At 40.0% G+C, this 23457-nt stretch overlaps 1 protein-coding gene across 1 annotated transcript; it reads left to right on the top strand.

Annotated features, from left to right (window-relative positions):
• The first annotated feature begins 18076 nt into the window (after positions 1–18076).
• natd1 (protein NATD1) lies at positions 18077–21489 on the top strand. The gene is made up of 3 exons (XM_029508755.1): positions 18077–18266; positions 19285–19403; positions 19797–21489. The coding sequence occupies exons 1-3, from the start codon at positions 18167–18169 to the stop codon at positions 19911–19913; spliced, it is 336 nt and encodes a 111-aa protein (XP_029364615.1). The 5' UTR covers positions 18077–18166; the 3' UTR covers positions 19914–21489.
• Positions 21490–23457: the final 1968 nt, after the last annotated feature.

The following is a 23457-nucleotide window of genomic DNA, read 5'->3' on the forward strand; positions in this document are numbered from 1 at the left end:
TCTGTAGATCGTCATTAGGAATTACTAAATGCAGGCTTAATGGGTATGTTAAAGTAATCAAGGTAATGTTTGGCTGTGCCTGGTGTTAAATGATAACAGTTTTTATAAAAAAACAAAACAAAAAAACAACATATTTCAAGCTATATGTGTGTGTATGTGTACGTGTGTGTGTTGCAGCTTTACATCCACACTGTGATGCCAAGCCTGTAAATGGGTTATGGGTTCAGTTTGGAGATGGCAGACCAGAGGAGGATGTGAAGTATGCTATTGGGACGGAGAGAGCCCAGAGCCGATACCTTCTACCCAACGAGTTATTTAAAGGCCGCCTCACTGCAGCAGGGCAAAGTGGGCCAGTCTTGACCATACTCAGGACAGGCGCTGCAGTGTTCGATCATCTTTCAGATTGTCAGCACACACTCTCCAGATTCATTTCAAGTATTATGTCACACTATGGTGATCCCTGTGTGGTACAGGAGACACCAGGCAGAGCACAGGATGTTTACTCAAAGCTCAGTTAGACATGAGCATAACTGGTTCTGGCAGGACACTCAGGATTAGGAGCATGGCAGGTACTCCATTTATACAACTGTGTAACCGTCTGTTTCGTTGACTCTCAGCAGCACTCCTGCTGCTCAAGCTCATTGCGTGTTTCTGCAGGTTGGGTTCATTGTTCCACTTTTTGCAGCTACATGCATAACCCAGTTAGTCTGTCTATTTATCTGCTGTGGAGTTTTGAAATTGAAACTTCTTGTGTTATTGGTTTTGACCACGCAGTAAAACATTAATTCAAAATATTTCTGCGAAAAAGATTTACAACTGTTACTGGTTTCCCCTTTCAGTTTCAGAGAAACCATAATCACAGTCCCCCACTGACAGAAATATGCAAAACACTTTGCTTATAATGAATTATATAACCTTACATAGGATGGTCGGATGGCCTAGAACATCTTTCCCATCTTTTATATATATAAAGTTGGATAGGATGGTTAATGCCCACATCTAACATATCAGGGCTGATTTATTTTATTAAAGTGAGACTACAAATTAAGCAGCATACATGAATGCATGCCTCATAGTTTAGCATAATATCACATGTATTACAACTGTATTCCCTTCCTGCTCATGAAAATACTCTCCTGCACTATTATTACTCACAAGAGCAGATTTTTTGTGATATATCAGCCTGTTACGAGACAGATATGGCTTGATTATTGTGAGTAGATTGGCCACTTGTTTTAATATGATATTATTACTCCTTTACGATCGAATTGCTTGTACTCTCATCGGTATTCCAAGATATTTCCACAATATACATTAATAGCACAGTATAGCATTACCTTGAGTTATGTAATGCAGAGTGTCACCACCACTGTAACCATTCGGTTACAGCGCCCCAATGAGTTTTTTCCAACCCTACAACTGTGGATAAAATTTATTTAAAATAAAAAATAACATTTTTGGAAATAGGTGAAGTTTACCGCCCCCCCAAAAACAGAGAACAAACACAAAAGCTAAAGATACAGAGTCTCTGTTGGCAGCCAACGTGGATAAAAACAACCTGTGAGTGGGGCAGAGAGGCGTTGCGCACCAACCCAACAAAAAGAAATGCTGCACAGACACAGAATCCATCTTACCGGCAGGCGACCCACTGACTCAAATAAAACCCCGGTGAAACTTTGGGAGTGTTTGTGCACTTTGACAATTAAGGTTTAGCTCTCCATTATATCCAGAGGGGTTTAACTTCATGGTCTGGTCCACATAAAAATAAAAAAATAAAAAAGAATAAAATCACTGACAGATCTGCTTCCAGTGCTCTGTAGTACAAAAAAAAAAAAAAAAACTCTACGTCACCATGCTGCCTTTTAATGGATTATGTAGAATGTAATTGTTGTTGGTTCTTTGAGGTGATTTATGGTGGTTGATTGCTTAAGTCTTTTTGAGATGACCTTATCTCTGTTTTTGTGCTAACCATATTTTCCTTGCACATAACACATTTTATTTACAGCTCATACAGGAACTGACTGTCTTTCAGTGCTTTCCCGAATACCTCATCATCCTCCATGCCATGGCTTATGTTGCCAAATTTGACGCTGGTGCCAAATTTATACTTGTCTCAGGTGAACAATGCAGGATTCATCCATTGTCATAGAAACACGGACAAATGTGAGTTGGAGCGAACAAGTTGGATGTAGGCCACACGCCTCTGGATGGGATTTTGTAACACTGAGCTCAAAATCAAACTGAGATAATAATAATAATAATAATAATAATAAAACCACTGTATGATGCCCTCCTTAAAGCTGACTGTGACTTAAAATAATCAGAGCTGTGGTCTTATCAGCAGTGTAGGTGCATTGTGGGGGAAGAGGCGGGGCTCACTGATAGGGGGCAGCTCCACTGCTGGTTGCTGTAATTGATCTTTGCATGGCTAAATGGGCCACTTATTTTTACAGCCTGAGCAGGTGCACCTGTGAACTGGTGTTTTTACATCATCCGCTGATCCGTCATGAGGGCCGGGAGCATTGGTGGGGCAACTCGACTGCTAACGAACCCTGCAGGTGCACTTACACACATGCACTGCATCATACGCAAAGGAATGCAGAAACAAACTGAGACATGTATTTTTCCAACTAAAATCACTTATTCATTCTGTTTAGCACGTTGTAATCAGATTAACATCACATCAAAATCAAAAACTCATTAAGAGTAGATGTTGAAACTATTGAAATCCATGTCAGAGCAAATTCATTTATGAACTTTTTAGCCAAAGATATTAATTCGTGTCATATTCCATTAAATATCAGTGAACCATCTGAAATGATCCACTGGGCTGACATGATTCCTGTCTTTGTCCAAGATATAAATTTTTAATATATGATTAAGAATAGGATCAGTAAATGAGGTCAACTACTGCAGCCTACTGGTACCAGCAAGAAATGGTACAAAATAACCTGATGATACTGGATCCTTGAAGTTTTGGGAGGTTTTTGTATGCACAGTATTTACATTTTGCTACACTGACAAATAAATTTGGCTTCATAAGTAATACTGTCAACCCTACATGACTGCCCCACTGTCTCCCCACAGACCTCAGCCTGTCTCTATGTCATGTCTGCACAAATTCAACTAAACCTCTCTGAGACTCAGCCAATCAGTCTCTTCAGCACAATATTGATATGAAAATCGCCTCTTCATCATGTTGGGTGATCGGTTGTCCTTCTCGGAGTTCATGTTCCCAGCCATGGTTATTTCTCACCTTGACTGCTCTTCTGGTAGGCCTTCCATGTGGTCAGTGATCGAAGGATAGACGCTGCCTTTAAGACTTTCACACTTTGTCGGGCATGTACTTCACCTGTAAGGATGAAAGGTTCGGACAGATGCTCAAAACTATTCAGATTTTTGGAAACAAACTGGTCTTTAAGTTGTTTTACTGTCACAGTGAGCCAGATATAGCACTCAAAGGAGCAGAATCATATGCATGATGGATAACATGAAGAGTCAGCTTTGCTCTCTCAGACTGTTGGCTCACACAAGCCAAGTTTCACAGGCAGTATTTGCAGGAAAAGAAAGATGAGAGTTACTTTCTAATGAGGTGCCATATTCCTCTTTAGGAGTGCAACTCCAAAGAAGCAACATGGACATAACCTCTGCAAACACACTGGGAGCTATGATTTATAATCTGCGCAGCAATTAGATCTCTGGAGACATAGAGATTCATTGTCCAGAGTCTGTTTCCATAGAATATAATAAAGACAACTGAATTAGAGCAGGGCCTGAAAGCAAGCTCTCAGCAGGAACATGTGTTAAGCTTTAAAGGTTATCCGAGGAACCTCCCTATAATGTGAGGCACATCGCTTGAGAGTAAATTTGTAAGAAAGCCACAATGGCAAATTAGACAATCATCCAGAGGTTATTGCAAAATGTCTGGGGTCACCAGGACTTCTCTGGCCCTCTTCCCTCAGTATGACAGGTGGTATGAAGTTGGAGACCCTGCTAAAATGCATTATGACTACACACTTGATGCTCTGCCAATTGAGCAGCGGGCGTCTCACATGGGACAGACAGACGTCCACGTTTTACTCTACCAGCCTCCTCATTTCTTCTTTGCTCCCAAGAGTCTCAGGTTCGCTTCGTGTCAAACACCGTCAGAGCCTGTTCACTGAAGCAGCAACAACAACACATTATCCTGTCGCAGTATCGGGCTGCTCTGACACTTTATTTTGCCATATGAAGGGACAGTACAATATTTGGATGTGTATTCTCCTTCTATTCAAACACTTCATCTCCATATAACCATGTGGACTATTCATGGGGAAAATGTTGTCGGTTTGTTTGATTTCTCTATAATTAGGGTTAGTAATAGTTAGAATTGTTACATCCGTATTTGTTTTGTTTACAACATTCACATCAACCTCTAAGTTGTTCTAATGACAGGGAAATTTGACATTTGAAAGCTCTGATACATTAGACAGTAATTCAACCCACATTTAGTTTGGTGTTGCATTGCAAACATAACACACAATAGTTTTGAAATGTGTTTCCTTGTCGAACCTACATGAGATTCTTTCCCATTTCTACCAACTAACCCTTATGATGTGAATGTGACATAAGATCCCTTGATGAGGACTGTATAGACATGATAAATCTCCCTCTGGGTCAAAACCTTACAGCATATCAACAATAAGCTCCAATCTAATTGTTTACTGATTACGTGCTCACAATCAGATGTTGTCAGCAGCCAAGAGGGAAAGGTAAACAGTGAATTTTGTTATTTGGTTTGCAGACAAATGACAAGATGCAATTTCTACAGAATACAAAATCGATGCTCATTATATCTGATCTTAAAAAAAAAAAACCTCTCAAAAACTCGGCATATTTGTTCATAATACATCTCTATAATTATTTCCTTTGCAGCAAGAGGAGAACATAAAAGAGAATAAATGTAGAATTATGCAACATCCAGTGGTACACTATGTTCATATGCAAGTTATTGTTTCATGAAAGCACAGGCAGCGTCTCTCAGTTATACTGCTCTTTGTGCATATACAGTATATAAATGTCATTTCTTTGGGATTACTCTGCAGAGTGACAAAGCGTTTGGAAACGTTTATCTGGAAAAGTCAGCGTTTGTTGCTCCCTCTAGTGGTGTGAAGCTGCTTCACTCTCACACACAAACACAGTGTTGACCGCTCATTTCCAAAGTACAAACTCACCCCCTTTAAAGAGTATGAAGAAATAACACTTTAAATAAAGCATTGTGTGAAAAAAGGAGCACATCCTCTGTCTTTAAACTGGGCTGATCATACAAATGCCTCAAGGTGACGTGCAGCTTCGAGTTCTCATCTTCGTTGGATCACAACGACTCAAATAACTTCATCCTTTCTTGGACAGAAAGACACTCTTTCAAGCTCTGCAAGCAAAACACATTATAAAACAGATGAGCGATAAATGTAAACATTGATAATATATATTTAGTATGACGGAAACATGTAATCAATAAAGATCACACTACTGATAGCATTTTTTCATTCACCCATTTAACCCACTATTACAGACACACATGCATTTTTGTCCCTAAGTAAATAAGTAATGGCTCAGCAAGTTTTACATTTGATCTTACTCCTCTGATCTGACGTGTGAGGGAGGATTTCTCTGTTTTCTTCAGAAAAGCTGCATTACTCGTGCTTGTCATGGAGTCCTCTGAGAAAAACAAAGTGCAGTAGATAGAGTTGGAAAATTCCCTGCTCTTGGAAAACTATAGTGTTAATACTAACCCACCAATCAGCTGCTGCCCATGTCTTCATATTAATTGGACATATGTGCGAGTTGCCTCAATTGTCTCATCTAACTCTCAGCAATAGAGTGAATGAGATTCTTTCCCAAAATGACTGCATCTTAAAGGTGGATCTAAACATTCATGTTCACCATGAGACAAAAGGCAGCGCTACTCCAAACCAAGTGAAACTATTAATATGCCTGGTTGAGCAGATTTTACATCCCGATCCCCAGACTTGCTGTTTCTCATCACCACTAATATTAAGTAATGTTGACAACATATAAAGTGTCTCACTACGGTTCTGACCTGAAGCACCTTTGCCCGGAGACCAAGTGGCGAATTTAAGATCTTCACAGATTTTGCTGACATCATGTAGGGGTTCCTCCTGGCTGTTCTTGTAAAGGGCCTTCAACTTGTTCTGGGCGTATATTTTGTCCTGTCAGACATACAGACATGTCAGTGAAAAATTACACATTGCCCTAAAAAGTAAATACACAACACAACAGTGAAACAGCATTTATATTAAATCAGACTTATGTATAATCCCAATCACATGTACAGATTTTTTATTATTCATCTGCTTTTGTTGAGTTGACTATCATATTCTGAACATGCCCCTCTGCATATGAACATTAAATCAAAGGAGAGGTTTGTTGTTAATTGTATATTTACACATTTTCAAATTACATATCATCAATCACAAAGGCAGAAAACTTTTTTTTTTTAACATTGGTAAACTGATTTATACTCCAGAAAGATCCACAAATGCACAAAAACAATTTATTACCCTTCGTGCAATCTTCAACTCTTCCCTGAGTGAACGAGCCTCCTGTTGTAAAAACTGCATTTCGGCTTCCCTGGCCCGCAGAATCACCTGCAGCATCAGTACAGTATAATTAAGTCTATAATGTCTTTAAAAAAAAAGCACAAACATCACAATTTTCTAGGCAGCCATTTTCAGCAGAAACTTTTCATATACATGCTGCAAAGATAAAGAAATAACTGTGTTCTCCGGACACTAACCTCCATCTCATAGAAGTCACTTATTTGTGCAGCCACAAGTGACTGTTTCTCATTTTCTGAGAAATGTGACTCAGACGTTTCATCCATCTCTCTCTTAAAGGATGACAGGAGATAAAGGGATAAGAAAAGTGATCAAATTTTACAAAGTCAGACTTTGGAAATACAAGCACACAATGTTTAAAGTCACCCAGTAGAGAGAGAGAGGCCTTGAAAATCTTTATACCGGCTTGTTTTTTAGCTCCTGGTTTTCTTTTTGGTACTGCATCGAAGACTTTCTCTCATCCTGCAGCTCTTGGCTCAGGTGAGCGTTTTCCAAGCACTTCTGAGTGTGCTGAATTGACAGCACTTCCAGCTCCTTGTGCAATAACTGGATCTCTTTCCTGCAGCGGCAAAGCAGAGGCACAGGTGATGTACACTGAGGCGAACAAGACTGTGGAAGAAATTGGACCGCGAAAAAGAGCTAATTATCCGCTTTAATAATTACTGATTAATTCTGCTTTGTAAATAAACTAATAAATGTCTATATGACGGGATGCACAGCTTGAATACTGTAAAGTTTGTTGACATCGTCACAGTTGAATCTAATCCAAGACAATGATGCTGCAGTAAAAGCTGCAGTTATATGAAGCTCTTCTGCGTAAGAAGAAAATTCAGTAGTTATACTCCACTATACTCACTTATACTCCACATGCAGCTGTGTGATGTCAGCGCTTTCCCTGATGTGCTGAGATTGTCTGCTTCTCTCCAGCTCCTGTTTGTGGGCTCTCCTCATTGCTACGATGGCTGTAAAAGAGCAGACGTAGCTGGGTGTTGCACTGAACATAGTCACCCCTCTGTATTTCCTATTTTAAATTTTTGGTCACCAGGCTGAAGATATTCATAAGTATTTGGCGCTCATGTTAAATTGTTTTCCATTCCCACATGTAAATACAGTGGCGTCACTCACACACAAAGCTACATGGTCCTGTTTACACTGTTCAAGTGAATGTGACCTTCTAAAATTTGCTTTACTGAAGGAACCGCTTATTAATCTTGAGAAGGCCTTAGAGAAAGAGAAAGGAATTGCCCAAGCAGAATTGCTTTCCCCAGTTGGACAACAATCTACTGCTAGGCTGTAAAAATATCCAGATTTTTATTTATTTATTTTTTTTACTACAGATACAGACCAAGACTGAATTTCTTTCTCAGTCCATCCACCGAGCCAGTACTGCAATCTGCTGAAGACTTTACTCAGAACTGTGTTTCTTCTCTGTGTATGAGGAACTTATCATGTCATATGTCTGTTTTCATTAGCGGCTGGCTAGAGTCTCGTGATACCTTTGACTTTCTGTTAACAATTTGGCATGTGCAACTGTGCACCAACGGTTGTGGGATTTTAAACAATAAATTTTTTATATAATTCGATATGTCGATGACTATTTCAGTATGTGAAGGTATGGTGGAGTAACAAACTGTGACCACAATGAGTGTATCTGTTTCTGGATTTGGTAACCAGACTGAGAATGTGGGATGTTTGTGAGTTTGAGTTCCTCCTGTTGACCCGTTTGACTCCTCCGTACACACACAAGGGCATCGCCCACACACAAGTTAACACAGTGCAACACGTAGTGTTCAGGTAAGAAAATACAGGTTCAGCTGAAGAGAAGCGATGTGATTCAAAGCCAAAACTGCTTTTCCAGTCAGACTGCGGTCAACTGTCAAAACATTTTTCTTTAATACTTTTCTTACTGCAGATAGCACCCACATGGAGCCAATGCTGGTTTTACTGAGTCCTAAGAGCTACCGAAGTGCCCCAGCTTGACTGTGAACTACATAATGTCATATGTCTGTTTTCATTTGGGCCTATAGTTGTGTCTAGTGGCCACTTTTACTCGGCTCCAGTACGGTTTACACTTGGGTGACAATCCATTTGTCTAAGTTGGTCTAAGATGCCAGTGGTCTAATGCAACATCTAATGGCAGTGTTGGCCATTCAATTGTCCTTTAAATGCCCTTTAATTTCCACTGAAGAGTCTGATGTCAGTCAATTTAACATAGTAAAAAATTCACCATCACTGAAACAAAAATAATTCAGTTCAATTATTAACTTATGTAAGAATTTATTTTAATTTAGTTTTTTTTTTTTTTGCCAACTCATTTTACCTGCCAATGTGGCAGCTGTCTCTTCCTGCAGCAGCTGGTCTTTCTCCTTCAGAAGCGCAGCCACCTCTGTCTGATGTTGCTGCTGTAGATCTCCTATCAGCTTCCTGTGCATGTCCTCTGTGGGTGGGAAATCATGGCCCTGTGTTGAAATTCAGGAATTTGTTCTTCATTAATATATCAGAAAAATAGTCAATTATTATTCGGCTAATGTTCTTGGAGGTTAAAATTTTAGTTCGGCTTGTTGATTGCTTTTTGTCACATTAATTGTTTTGGTGAGTCAGTATTTTATCTGAAATACAATAGATAACAAGTATACATGAATAAAATTGAGTGGTTTTAAAACAGCACAACAACAAAGATAAGCAAACTATATGATCAGGTATAACTTTCCCACTTTAAAAAAAAAAAAACTATCACTAAAATTCGGGGAATCAAAAAAGAGCTTCAAAATGCTAAATGTTTGATAGATGAGTAAATCTGCTACCTCAGGTTTTTTAAGCTCATCTGGGTCTGACTCCCTCACTGCCGCTGTATCACCTCCCACCAGCTCATTCCCGAGCTCCTTGATACTGCTGGTGGAGGATAGTGCCCCTGTGCAGGTTTTGTTCTGTTTGTCTTTGGTATAACAACCATGCAGGTGTTTCATCTCCTCTTCATGGATCTGCTGTAGTTCTGTCATCTTCTGTTGAAACTTTGTCTCCAGTTTTTGCCTATGTTCCTCGTGATAACTGTCAATTTTCTGTATGTCTCCAAGGAGCCTCTGCTTCTCGGACTCTACAGATATTATCTTTTGTCCAGCACTCTCTAGTTCTTGTCTTAGCATGCTGTTGTCCTCCTGCAGCTGATTCAAGGTGTGATTGAAGGCCTCCTGCTCATCCATTAATGTGACGTCCCGCTCTTTGTTCAAGGCTTGTATTTTGTTCTGCAACAACTCCTGATCTAAGTCCAAGAGCAACCTTTGTGACAAGTAAATCAGCTTTGCCTGCTCCTGCATCCAATTCATGTCCACAGCTGAATCGTGGTCCCCGCTGAAGTCCACACTGCCCTCACTGACCGGTCTGCCTGAGCTCCCCTGGCAGAGCTGCTTTAAAAACTTGGCTCTTCTTTGCAGTCGGGATATAAGTCTCTCTAGCCATTCTGGTTCTTTCTCAGCCTCCTCCATTTTGTTATCGGATTGGATCAGATTTTCAGCCGGTCTTGTGTCATCTTTGAACCCTCTGTCCTCTAACTTCACTTGCTCCTCGTAAGGAGCCAGCTCCGGGGGACTGATATCTGCCAGGCCCTTGTTTTTCTGCTCCTCGTCTTGGTTATTTTCATATTGCTGCTGAAATTTTAAGGCAGCATAAATGAGCTCAGCTTCGGCACAAACTCTTCCAATCGCATCTTCCAAATGTTCATTGCCGTCGTATTCTGCTTTTCCCGACTGAGTCCTTCCTTCTGTTTTTAAGGCTATTGTTTGGGAAATTATGCTTTTGTACCTTTGTGCAACATCCTTATAGTCCTCTTGTTTCAGTACTGAGAAGAGGAGGCCGTGTTCACCCTGAAGGGCATTTAGCATTTTCTCTACAACAAAAAGTTCCCTCATTAAACGCTTCACAACACTTGCCATGCCATTCTCTGGGGGTAATGTATTAATTGGATCACTTTTAGCCCCGATGCTGTTATTGTCTGTAGCTAGTGGCTCATCATGGAGGATTTTGTCCTCGCCTTTGCTGGCATTATGTGCTTCATGCTGCTGTTTCTCTGCATCACTCTGCCCTTGCTGAAGGCACGCAGCAACGGTGGCAAGCTGCTTCTCAAAGTGCGTCATATTAATCGGAGTGGTTTGAAGCCTCTCCCTGCAGGCTTGTATGATGTTCAGGGCCACCTGAAACCTACCGGCCAAAATCCTGCAACGACTCTCGGCCTCCTGGGCGAAGCGCTGGCTGTGCTTGGCCTGACTGTGAAGCAGCAGACTGAGGTGCTGGGCAGTGGCTCGGCTCTGAGTCAGCTGGGAGCAGAGGTGCGGGTCCTGGCAGCTGATGTGGTTCTGGTGTTCCTCCAATCTTTGCGTGATGTCTCTTAGCTTCTCCTCTGTCACATAAAGCTTGGTTTCAAGTGATTGAATCACAGACATAAACCTTTCTGGGTCATCTCCCACAGAAACCATGTACTGGTAAGGCAGGTCAATGGAGTGAGACCTGGTTCTTGCATGTTCATGAGAATGGTTTCCATTCACCTCGACAGCTGCTATTTCGTTTGAGCTGTTAGACAGCTGGTCACTGTCTGTTGCCTTTGGTCTACTGTTGTTCACAGCAAGAGGCTCAGCTGTCTCCTGTCGTCTTAAATTATGCTGAGTCGGCTCTGAGGACTCAGTCTTCAGCCAAGAAGAAGCACAGTTGCAAACTTTCAACATTTCATTCAACTTCACCTCTGTCTCCTCCAAGCTATTACCGAGGACTTCCATCTTCAACAACACTTCACTCAGCTCTTGCTCCTTCCTGTCAAGCAGCCTCTCGTAGCCTTCTCGTATTTCTTGTGTTTCAGACTCCCTTTGCTGTACCTTACCCAGAGCCACCTGTAGATCCTCACAAGCTCTCTCATATGAGTGCTCCAGATTGTAGTAATGCGTCTCTTCTGTTTTCAAGCGGCTCTGCAACCTGTTCACCTCCCCATCCGCCTCAGATAACTGATTCTGCAGCTCTTGACAGTGATGCTCAAGCTGCTCTCTTTCCTCTTGAAGTTTCTCTACAGCAGATACTGTGCAGGCTAACTCCTCTTGGAGCTGCTTTCGGGCCTCCTCAATTTCTCTGGTCCAGGTCTGAGCCTTATGAAGGCTCTCTACCTGATCCTGAGCACTGTGCAATCTCTCTTGAAGGTCTTGTGAATGTTGCTCAGCCTGTGTCAGACTGGCAGCCAAACTCCTCCGTTCTCTGTCTTGACTTGCTTGAAGGAGCATGAGGTGCTTCTGCAGACGAGCCTCCTTTTGGGCCTGTGCTTCTTCGTTGGCAGAAAGCTGAGTCTTCACCTCCTGAAGTTGCTTCTGCAAGCGATCGGCCTCCTGCTGGAGACTGTGATAAGTCTGTGACTCCTGCTCCAGCTTTGACAAGCGTGACTCTGCCTCCCTCCTCTGCTCCTCACTGGTGCTCAGCTGTGACTTCAAGGAGGACAAACAATGCTCCCACTCCGTCTGCTGCTCGTGAAACCGCCGTCGATCTCGCTCCAGATGAGCCTGTGCAAGTGTTGTGGCATCACCTGTGACCAGTAACTGAGCTTGCTGAGCTAAGAGATCTACTCTTCTCCGCAATTCAGCTTCTCTGGCCTCCTCCTGACTCTTCTTCTGGGCCTCAAGCTCCATGCGGAGGTCATGGTTCATCTTCTGCAGTTGCTGAAAAGCAATAGCTTTTTCCGAAGAGTTTGAAAGAAGATCATTCTGGAGGAAAACAGTGAGCTTGAATTAGGACATTGTTTGCAAACATGTGTTTGCTTGGTAATATCATACTTTTGTCACCACTAAAGTAGTGAATACTCATATTGTCCACTATGTTATACCTGCGGGTGAACCTTTTCTCTCTCATGTTGTAGCTCATCCTGCAGAGTCCTGTTTAACTGCTGGAGTCGGGACAGTTCTTTCTGCGTTTGTTCCAGCTGCAGATAAATGGTAACACACTGTCAATGTGCATGTATTCCTGTTTTTATTATTAAACTTGAGATATTTATAGTTCATACAAGGTTGAGATGAGATGAGATGATGAGATTTTATGTCCCAATTATGTTTATTTGGAAGGACAGAATATACAAAAATAGAAGAAAACATTGTAACTAAACACGTAAAGTCATACCTCTTTGACAAGCTGTCCGGTTTGCTGCTGGCACAGCAGTGTTTCCCTGTCCATCATGTGCTCAGAGTTGTTTACTGATACATGCTGCTCCTCATTCTGGACTGTGGTTTCAACTACTTGCCAACTCTTCTTGATTTCTCCCCCCAAGTTTGAATGTTCATCACAACCCTCATCACTTGACGGCTCCACAGTGGAGGTAGAGCTGTGACTTCCAGCTCCTTCGGCACACACTAATGCATCAGTCATACAAAAACAAACTGAGCACAATCTCATATGTGCTGAAACTATTCTTATGTGCTGTCCACAATATGAACAATATGAAAAAGTCCAGAAACAAATCAAATTATATAAAATATTTATATCAAATTATATAAATTATAAATTATATATGGATTCTTAAAATGCATTTCTTAAAACCAATTGCCAATTTTCTAATTTGCCTCATTTTGTTTGGTGACTCACCAATTTGGGTGTTTCCAACAAGATGCAGACAGGAAGCAGCGTCGCGCTCCCTTTTGTTTGGTTGTTCAGATTTCTGCTCAACCTCTGCAGATTGTGAATCTGCTGTTTCCTGCTGAGTGTTCTGCTCTGAAAAAGTGCTGTGAGGAAAAAACAAAAAAACTTCTACAAAGGGTCATTTGTACTTGACTTTCAAGTTTAGGCATGCCATGATGCAAAGGCTCACTAAAATTCAACCCTAAAGGTAAATCCAAACTACAAATTTTACATTTTTTTTGTGTCCTTAAAACTTTTCTTACCTTCTAACATCAGGTGTGAGACTGGGCCTCACATTCTTCAACACTGCTTGGAGCCAGTTGTGTCTCATCCCAGAGGTCATCGCACAGAGCGTGTACACGCCATCTGTGGTCTGAGACAAATGAACAGTAAACAACAATACAATACAACAATACAACAATACAACATTGTATTGGAGTTTTGCAAAGCCCACTCAGGGAACAAATTAATTGTCAATCTATGAAAAAGGACATCAGTCCTCCAGCATGGAAGTACGCACAAAAAGACAGCACCTGTGCAGCCAGGATGCAATGAAAAAATTCAATTTTTTTTTTTAGGTTAAATACTCCAGAGCTTGTGTATTCACTGCAAGTCTCTGGATCTTAAGAATAGTGTTAATTCTGTTTTGTTGGCATGAAATTTGCTGACACAGTATTGGGTAATAAACACTGAACAGCACAGAGCCCACAAAGGATCCATGTAGCACGTCACCTGTTGTGGGTATTGAATGGCAAAATATATATAACTTGATTTGGATATCTATTTACAATATTTCTGAATAACAGAGCATCTAAGAAACTGGACAACTTCAGCAGCTTTATGAGCAGCATGAACCCTTTTGTGACCTGTTGAACATAAAAAGTTTCCAAATAACTATGCACTGTAGCCCTCCCTGATTCCACTAACAGCATTATCTTTATCATCTTTTTCATATTGACATGATTAAAATTGTGATTGTGAATTTATTTAGCCACAATAAAGTGTTGCAAACGTGACACTATTGTCGCCCTAATGTTCACACATATATATGATATCTATGGTCTGTGAAGCCTCAATTGCAGTAACAGCTCATAAAAGTCAAAACACAGTGAAAGCTGAAACTACAAGTACCTGTTGCTTTAGTTTGTTGTCATGATGATGACACAAACTGGTGGAAAGTGAAGAGCATGGAGTCTCCAGTGGCTCAGCAGAGCTGCCTGTTTTCTTTTCCTCCACATTATCGCAGTGACACTGTTCTTTCTTTTCCCTTCAAACATAGATAGCATAAACTAAATTAGTTTTTACTGACTGAACATAACTGCCAACTATCATTCGATTGATATGAAGTATTTTTAGAGAGCAACAATAAAATGGAATTAAAAAACAACAAACCTGATTTGCTCCTCAGAGGATGAAAGATCCAAGTTCAGGACTTTCTTCTCTGAGGTTTGTCCTTGTTTAACTTGTGAGCATGGAGCTGTCTGGTCTGAATCTGGATCAGACAAGAAAAGAAACAACAATATAACAATTTGAGAAGCTTCTTCGATGGACAGTTTTTTCTCAGTTGTGGCGCATATAAGCATAATGGAAATGAAAAATGTATTTAGAGTTGACTAATTGAATCTTGATTGATTTAATTGAAATTGTACCTGAGAAAGTAGGAATAAACAGTGACACGTGAATAGATTTACCTTTTACTGTGGATCTTTGATCAAGCCGGCTGAGGGACCGGCTGCTCCTCATGAACGGAGCAGCAGTGAACGAGGAGGTGTGGAGGGAGGAGAAGCTCCGGCTGCTGCAGAGGCGAAGAGCTGGTCTGCCTGCGTGCCGCGCTTGCCTGCCACCCTGGTGGTCAACGCTGCTTCTGTGGCCGAGATTGCTCCTTTTCAAGCTGCCACCAACTTTTTTGTCACTTCCAGTGGAGTCATTTACTCGAGGGAGGCTGCTACTCTTTCCACAGCTGCCGCCGGGTTTGGATGTAGTGCTGCAAAGCTGTTGACCACCGCTAGATACAGGAGTTGCAAGTGCTGCAAGATCCTTTTGGAGAGAGAGAGAGAAAGTTCAGAGGCTTAACAGTGATTGTCTAGGGGAATAAATCTCCAAAAGACAGGAGGAACTTTATTGTTCTTTTTTTTTTATTATGATTTTTATGGGTGTTACAATATTTAGATGTCAAACATCACACCTCTTACTCACCCCCATCCCAGCTTGAACTCTTTGAATCCAATCAACACTTGAGAGGACATTTAATCCTCACAAGAGCTTTTAATTTGCTTAAGTACCATCTGACCAAGGCTCTTATCATGGGCACTGACGCACACACATACATAAACACACACACACATGCACACATATTAGGCTTAATCACACTTGAGCAACGGAGAGCAATCAGATAGAGGTAGTCTATTCCAATATCAGCAGATGCAACCTCACCAACTGCAGAGGTAATCAATCTGTGGCTGCAGCACATGGCAGAAGAATCAATTAGATGGAGGTTAGAAGAGTCCTGACTTAGCAACTTGTGCAAGTTTTAATTGCATTGATTTGATTTTCAGCCCTTAATGGCTACATAAATCAAACCGAATGCCAGCATTGTATGCACCAACTATGAGGAAGTTGTATCCATGCTTAATGACCACAAGAGAACAATGTGAACGTGGTTCAATCATGTTCAACATTTTAAAATCCATAGTTGATATTTGTTACAGCCCACTGCTGGAGGAATGGAAAGATGCACAGGGATTGGTTTCTTCAGATCTTATAAAAACATATCAGCAAAGATGTTGTCATCCCATTTTTACACATACTGACAACAGACATACAAACTTTACACCTTGATTTAAATCTTTGTTGATTGTGTTAAGACACATTGTGTTTTCCAACACGTTTTTGCAGATCCTTTGGAAAAATCCATGTCAGGAGGTTTAATCCTTACCTTCCTCCCTTTCTTTTGTGCGGGCGTACTGGTCTTTACCAGGGTATCATGCCACCTGCGATTGATATTAAAGGACAGCATGATTGCTAAATTCAAGACACTGATCATTTCTTTTCTCTGCCTGATAATATAACAAGATATTTCCCAAATACGCCTTCTGGATTGTTCTTTAAAAATCATAATAAGATTAATACTGGTGTTCAAATTAATGTGACGTGGTAAATAGGCACACAGAATATGGAAGGGTTATTGTTCTTTCAATTATTGTTTTTTCAAGTAATTTCAGGTAATTACATCTACCTGAACATTAGCTAAAATTACTTCATTTTCTGTCTTACATAGGAAATTAATATGCTGTCTTACCTTTGGCTTTTGGACATCATTCTCAGCAACACAATGAAAATTCTCCTATTTAGGCTACTAAACTGAAAGTACAAATGTGTGTCTGATACTAATACTGAGCTGTCTGCAAGAACAAGTGCACTCACTCTTGGTCTGCCAAAAACTAGAGAGAACAAGTCACCAACACTCTATACAACAGTGTCCAGAAGAAACACATACACACAAACACACACACACACACACATAATCCCATACAGAGTTGACAAACTCCATTAGAGTTTTGGAGGATTAGGCTCAACTGGATTACTTAACAGTAATTTTTGCAAACTTGAGGTACCTGCTTTAATGTGTGGAAATAAAAATGCATATCAAGTTAATATTAAGATGTATAATTAGTTTAAAATCAGTAGAATTAAAAGTAATAGCAGAAAACACATGAACTCACTGATATATGGTGCAGAGAGATTGTATGGTTTACTGTGCAACTGCTCTATTGAGGACACGCAGCAGCTGTGTCCTGGTCTGACCCATCCACCATTGGGAATATGTTTTATTCCACACAAAGAAAAAAGAAAAGACTACTCTCAATCTGCATCACCACATCATAGCAGAAAAGATTAAAAATGTAGTATACCGAAAGAAAAAGAAGAAACTGGTGAAATTGCAATTATTTAATCAAAGCATTTTTTTTCATTATGATAGACTGTGTATGGTTATGTGACCCTGATGTTAAGGGCAGTTTCCTATTCATTTTCCAGAAGTTGATATTATATTTTGCCATGAGGGAGTTCTCACTGTAGCTGCATTTTAGACGTACCAGGGTATGTTATAATATTGATGTGGTATTGCAATGTTAGTGTTACCAATAATAGTAACAAAAATGTCTTAGTAAACCATGTCAGGCTGTCAGTGGGTCAGCTTGTACAACACCACTGTCATGAAGCTGATCACTGATGTTCTTGACACCTGCCACAAAGGATGTAATATTAATGCACCGTGTCTGGTATAGTGCAGCAACCAAACAGTGTTTATTCAGAGACTGCAGCACATTGTTAGGTTAAGAAAAGGTAATCAAATATTTGATATAAATATTGGTTTTTATTTTTCATTTTCCGGTTTACACTTATTTTTCGCACCCCTGACTTCTCACTTCTTTAAATATCGTTTCAATTTTGTCACACCCAGTTTCACAATCATAAACTGAAAATATAAATTTTAATTAAATTCTGACTGTGCATGTTCAGAATTGTTTTTTCTTTTTGTGTGTTTTTTTTTTTCATTTGGAGTCCGTTTGATGGAGTCAAGCATCCTGAATATGTTCTCCACAGCTTCAGCGTTTCTCATCATAATTTAAAGAGTACATTTCTGCCCCAGATGGTCTGTGATTAAAGCTAAACGTAACGATGAAAGGTAGTGTAGTTACGTTAATCTTCGGATTTAGTTTCACTTCGGTCAGCACTGCTCGCTCCGCTCCGGCTGATCCAGCTGTGATTGGCTGGACGTCACGTGACGCTCCAGCTGATTTCGTTGGCTGGATGTTTTGCTTTGGTCGTTCATCGCTGCGTGTTAGCCCTTTCTGGTTAGCATCGCCGTGGAGCAGCGCAACAATCATCGTCAACTTCAGAGAGCCACCATGGCGCAGGCGGCGCAGTCAAATGCCTTCGACGCAAATAACGCTCAAATCCACGTGGAGCACGATAGAAAGCGTCGACAGTTTGTCATAAGACTAAATGGTGAGTCGGACGTGTAAACATTAGCATGCTAATTGGCTAACGCCAGCTGAAGGCTCGGTGTGGCTTTCTTGGCTGCTAACATCGTCGTCGCGACCTTATCGATAACTCGAGCTGCCATCTCAGACGCGGACGTGTCCTCCACTTCACACCGACGGAGTGTCAAGTTTTTTATTCTCAGAGTTTGTGTCAGGAACGGAGTTCACGACAAGGCTTAGTCCAAACTGCTGACTTTGTTGACCTGCAACTCCACCAGCCTCTTTTTTTGGCATGGCGAAAACATTTTGAAAGCAAACATGCAATCTTCCACAGCATCCGGCCACTAAAGACAGCTGACAGATTTATAAATGTATAGTTATATGTTGTATAAATACCCTTCCAAGCGAAGTCCCCTTGTAAGAACCCAGTCTACAAAAAAAAAAAAAAAAAAAAAAAGCAATCAGATTATATTTCTAACTCAAACGAACATTATTTTAAAGGAAATAACCTTAAATATGTTGTGGCACTTATTTTGGTATGTTCTTTAGTCATTTGTTGTCACACCATGTAGTCAATGGGTTTCCATGTCTGGATCGGTTTCATTTTCATTTCATGAAAATAGTTTTTTGTTTTATATAATCTATGGATTTAGATTGTCTTGTGCATTGCAGCAGTGTGAAATGTGTTTTCATGATAAATTGGAAGCCATGTTGTTTTGCATGCAGATTATAAAATGCTATTGCAGTGTGATCACTGACCTTTGGCATTAGACTCACACACAGATCTAAATGCCCACACTTCATCTAGCTAATCTATCATAAAATTTACACACATCCAGTAGATGCTTTGCAAATTTTTGTGTGCTGGTGTGTGAGCCTGCGATATAAAATGTGCCCTTACAGGGTCACGCTTTCAATTTTAGCTATTTTCAGGATCCTCTAACAAGGTGGGGTCAAGTTACTGTATGCACATTGTTGGAAATGCAAGCAGGGTGGAAACAGTGTTAAGACTACTGAGAGCTACAACTTCTATTTGTCCTCAGGATCACACGATCGTGCCGTCCTCTTGTATGAATATGTTGGAAAAAAGACAGTGGACTTGCAACACACTGAAGTTCCAGATGCTTATAGAGGGAGAGGAATAGCCAAGCACCTGGCCAAGGTAAATCTCATATTCATTAAACAGTTTATTGGAATCCCTTAGGATTAAGAGAAGAGAAGAAGATTCTCCTTCTTTTCCATTTCATTTCTGAACTGAAAGACAGAACCTGTAATATTTTGGCCATATAACTCGTAATCATATTCATTTGGGCAAATTGAAGGATTGATTGGGCCAATTCACTTGAATATGGAAGTTTAAAATAATTTACCTTATTCTGATAACTTCACCTGTCATTTTACCTCTTAGTTCTGACAGCATCAAAAACAGCTCACACGTTGAGCTTTGAATTTACTCGAGCTAAAATACAAAAATCAGTTACCATTGTTCATATGATATTTTGCTTGACGAGGTACCTGTCAATTTAAAAGTGGTTTTATGCTTTTGTGATACCAGGCAGCCATGGATTTTGTGGTAGAAGAGGATCTGAAAGCCCATTTGACCTGCTGGTACATTCAGAAATACGTCAAAGAGAATCCTCAGCCTCAGTACTTTGAACATATTTATCAATGACCACACATGGCTCCAACAAAGAGAAGGAGAAAGAGACTCCCATGAGATAAATACTGTATGGCAGCAGCATGCTTTGCAGTTACAGGCTGACTTTCAGGCCTTGTTAATCATGACATTGAGTGAATCCAGAGACAGCTGATCTCATGGTGAAGATGTCTGTGAGCTGAACATTGGATCGATGGGTCAATTATGTCCATAACGTGGGGATGCCCAATCACAAGATACAAGACGTGAATTCACTGGTCACAACTTGTAAACATACGCTAACCAACCAACCAACCAACCAACCAAAATGAAGCCAGTTACCTCAGACTGAAACCTCAAAGTTGTATACGTCACTGACTTTAAGCAAGCATTGAGAACATGGAAATATTTTGTTTGGACTCGGGTTGTGAACAGCACTAAAAGATGGCCAACCCAGCTGTTTTTCTGTGTGATGGTATATACGGAACAAATGGTGGCTTCAGTGATGCTCATAGGATGATGACTTTTATACTTCCCCACCCCCTTATTTTTTTATATATCTATTCTTTGACTTGGTTTTTCAATGTACTCTTTTTCCACTGTAAAAGTTTGGTTTGTGTAAGTGAATTGTTACTATGGCTGGATGTGAATGCTATACGATTCTTTGTAACTAAGTTAAAACTTTTTCCAGGTGATTGCAACGAGGTATGGGGTCATTTTTAAAAATATAACCTGTATTTTGAAAACATTTTGCATAATTCTACATTGGATGCCACTATTTCTCTGTCCACTTCCTCCCAGTAAAAGAAACGTATTGCTCAATAAATTGTAGTCAAGGTCCAAGGTGCAGGGATTTGTAAACCAAAGAACACTAACACAGTGACTCGGTGAGTACTGTCTCTGGAGGGTCAGTTTTCTCCATTGTATGTTTTAAATGTTACACACAGGATAAATTGTGTGAAGCTTGTCACTGTGCGGCACTTCAGTGAGGATATGGACAAATATCTCTGCTGAAACCAGCATTTTAAAAAACAACACTGCTATATTCAGGGCATTTCTTTTATGGTGTAGAACCATCCTTTAATCTGTCCTTTTGAAAAATTGCGCTGGTTTTCTCTTGTCAATACATTTTGGGGTCTTTTTTGTTTAGTTTTTTGTTTTTTCTCCAAGCCACAAGGCTTCTTTTTCCAGCTGATGTCAAAATGATGGTAATCATTGAAGAGACATTATATTAAGAAAAATAATTTTCTGTGGTTTCCCATTTTTTTAAATCCTCAAGATGTTTTGCTGATGACAATCTTAAGTGTATACACACTGGCAGGTCAGGCAGTTGCTGATTTAAGAATCACATGGAAGAAATTGCAGGAAAACTTCTCTTCCTTTGTAAAACTTTCCTGTAGGTGCCACACACCTATGGATAGGTCAAGGTATCATTCCATTTTTTGTTTGTTTATATTTATGTGTTTTATTGAATAGAAATAAATACCTGATTTAAGATGTGAGCAGGTTTGGTTTTACAAGGGTGTGAAAATGTACAATTTCTTGTCACATTGTTTTGTGCTAGACTTTTTTTTATTCATATTATTGGTAAATAAATAAATACTCCACATTATGATTGATGATGTATGTATTTATTACTAAAGAGAGGGAGATGCACATACAGCCATCTTGATACTATGCAATATATTGTTTTAGTCAAGGTGCATTGCATCACTACAGTGACCTTATACTGTATGACTATATTTATGGCTGGCATCAACTGAGCTTTTCTTACAAGACTGTTTATCTTTATGGGTGAAAACAATCTTTTTCCCCATTGATCATACAATCATATAGATTTAAATCTATACCAGAAAAATTTTTCTAACTTTGACTGAATGCAGACCAGAAACTGTGCACATCAGTTTTATTCTGTGCCTGATAAAGGACTGTGATGTTCGTTTCATTGTTGATGGCCACCTCCAAACTAACCATAACCTTGTCAAACGAACAGATTAAATCTAAGCAAGATATGTTGACATATATTATAAATATATGGGCTACTTCAAGATAAACAACTATGTATTTATTGGAGATGTGAAGCTGTCTCCAATGAATGGTTTGAAATCAAGAAAAAACAAGAAGAGTCTTAAGTATTTGTTCCAAAATGCCGATGTTCAAACTCAGTTGCACTCGATGTTCATTGAAACATTTGTTGGTGGGTTTGAAAGTGCATTGGCGCCACCTAACGGCAGTGTCAAGAATATAGCATAAGCATCATGGGAATCGAGTCATCCAATGGTGTTCAATTATCAATTCACCTCAGCTACTCAGACACCCTGTGGGCCTGATCCGAAATGTGAAAAACATGAGGGAAAAAAGCTTTTGACACACGAGGGCGCAAGAGAGCTACCGAAAGCCTCTGTATGTCATAAAATGCATAGCTGGCTTCAGACACCAGGTAAGGCCCCTGGCAGGAGCCTTTGACTTTTAAATGCAGTTTTCACATTAGATTTTCTTTAAACTTGAGTTATTTGAATTAATAGATGAAGATGAAGGGATGATTAAACATTCAGAGATGTCCTCCATGCATTCACTTTTAGAATGATAATCAAATTCTGTGGTTATAGTGCTTTGTTAGGTCTTTAACATGCTTCAGTTTTTTAGAGTTTATTCTTTTGGAATACTAGTTTGTTTTTGTTTTTGTTTTTGTTTTTTGTTTTTTTACCAAAAAGTGAACTTAAAAACGTATAAACTTATAAACTGAACTTATAAAATCTGTCCTCTTTTTCTTTAGTTGTAGACTATATTCAACGACTATTGAACCATTTTCATTACTTTCCTACAAACAGATACAAACACAGGACTGACAATCCATGTTATGGGTCATGGGTTTCTAATTCTATCCTTTTTATTAAAACTAATATCACCTGACCTGGTGGGTTGATTGGGCCGTTTAATATTTTAACCATTCACATAAACTGAAGTCGTTCTTGACGGGTTACAAAATATTTGAGGTGCTCAGGGGAGTTTTAGTACCATTCAAAAAATGTTTTAAAGATATTCTTTATTGATTGGATCTGATCTCGTAGACGTCCCTTAAAGTTGGCACAATAGTTGGAAAAGGCATTTGGTTTCTGTTTATTTCGGATTCCTGAACGGGGCCATCAGAGCACTTTCACCCAAACCGCCTCGGGTTGCAGCGCGCGGACAGGCGGAGTGTGGGTGAGTCCCCACAAGTCTGAAAAACTCGAGTCCTATAGAAAACCACACAGAGGACTGTTGTGTTTACTGTACGCAGTACATTGCAAGCGACTTCAATGTGAAGGTGATTAGTGATTAGTGATTAGGATGTCTAAATAGCTCCTGTGTTTATTTGGTGTTACGCTACTTGACAACATCCTTTTGCTCGCGTTTAATCTGTTGGGAATACTGTCTGACCTCTCAAACTTCAATGTGCTATAATAAAATACGTAAAGGCAGGTACTCGTCGTAATGGCATCATGGGAACAGTAGTCCTTCTTTCACTTCAACGCGGCGCGTCCGCTTTGTAGAGAAACTTCATTACCCAGAAGGCTGAGTGTTTTACGTCAACTGCAAT

This window comes from Echeneis naucrates, chromosome 8, assembly GCF_900963305.1.
Source record: "Echeneis naucrates chromosome 8, fEcheNa1.1, whole genome shotgun sequence".
Taxonomy (NCBI): Eukaryota; Metazoa; Chordata; class Actinopteri; order Carangiformes; family Echeneidae; genus Echeneis; species Echeneis naucrates.